General features: G+C 65.1%; 1 protein-coding gene across 1 annotated transcript in view; it reads right to left on the bottom strand.

The window, feature by feature from the left end:
- SPEG (SPEG complex locus) overlaps positions 1-1,248 on the bottom strand; it is a 29,499-nt gene that overhangs the window by 18,215 nt on the left and 10,036 nt on the right. The window contains 5 exon segments of the mRNA XM_009328254.1: positions 6-43; positions 461-580; positions 758-827; positions 829-1,006; positions 1,154-1,245. Coding sequence (XP_009326529.1) covers positions 6-43; positions 461-580; positions 758-827; positions 829-1,006; positions 1,154-1,245 — 498 coding nt within the window.

Raw genomic sequence — 1,248 nt, 5'->3', positions numbered from 1 at the left:
GAGGCCATGGTGGGGGGCCCGTCCGGGGGGGTCGGCACCACGTCTGCGTGGGGAGGCAGGCAGGGGTGTGAGCATAGCCACTGCCACAGCTCCTCGGGGCATCTGTCTTACGCCCCAGGAGATGCGGGCTGGAGGGGACGGATGGGGCCAGCAACCCTCACTGGTTCCCCGGCGGGGGCTCAGCCTAGCAGCCCCTGCGGGGCTGGTGCTGCCAGCAAGTCCCATGTGGGACCTGGGGGTCCAGAGATGGGTCCTGACCCTGCAAGGTGAGGTCTGCACAGCTGACCCCGCTTTTAGGTTGGATTAGAGACCTACTGAGGCCCCCTCCAACCTGAACTGCCCTGTGATCCTATCACCCCAGGACCTCGCTACAGGGCCACCAGCCCCCAGCCCCAGGGCACAGCCTGACAGAGTGGCAGCATGTGGCTACACATCCCCGGTGGTGCCCGCTGCTGCTTACCGGTGACATAGAGGTGTGCGTAGCATGTGGCCTTCCCCACTTTGTTGGCGATGACGCTTTTATAGACACCAGCATGCGCGTGGCTGACGGACGTGAACACCAGGCGATGGACATCCTTATCTGGGGAGGAACAGGGGGACATGGGTAAGACCCCCCCAGCCAAGCGGTGCAGAGCTCCCCTCCCTGCCTCACAGGGCGCGAAGGTCTGGGGGGTGATGCCTCCTCCCGGAGTGTCCCCCTTCCTCTACCCCAGGTGGAGGAACCCCAGGGGGCGGGGAGGGTGGCAGGCAGCCCTACACTGCATCATCTTGCGGTCGTCGGTGCTGTCGATGCGGGGGCCGTTGTGGAACCCGGGGGTGTTTTTTTTACCAGGTGATGGAGGGGTAGGGCAGCCCGCCCACCTGGCACTCCAGCACAGCCTCCTTCGATTCCACCACATCCAGGTTGTGCAGCGGCTTCAGGAAATCAGGCATGGTGAAGCACTCTGCTTCCGTCTCCACCTGCTCCGGCTCCTCCGGGATGGACGGCATCTTCTCCAGCTTGGAGCTGCAAGAGCCCGCACACACTCGCAGCAGGAGCACAGTGCCCCCCGCCCAGCCCCGACCCCAGGCTTTGCACAAGCCCATTGTCCCCCAGATCCCAGGGGGGAGCAAGCAGGGGGGATGCAGATCCCGGAGACCCCCCAACACTTACATCTGGGAGGCAGCAGATGGCCGCGGCTCCTCCACGTAGAGCTCGGCAGAGCCCTCCACGCGGCCATGGGCATTACTGGCAGGCACCGCCAACTG

The sequence above is a fragment of the Pygoscelis adeliae genome, unplaced genomic scaffold (genome assembly GCF_000699105.1).
Source record: "Pygoscelis adeliae isolate BGI_AS28 unplaced genomic scaffold, ASM69910v1 Scaffold577, whole genome shotgun sequence".
Lineage (NCBI taxonomy): Eukaryota > Metazoa > Chordata > Aves > Sphenisciformes > Spheniscidae > Pygoscelis > Pygoscelis adeliae.
The sequence above is the reverse complement of the archived record's forward strand: the minus strand, read 5'-3'. Positions and strand labels throughout refer to the sequence as shown.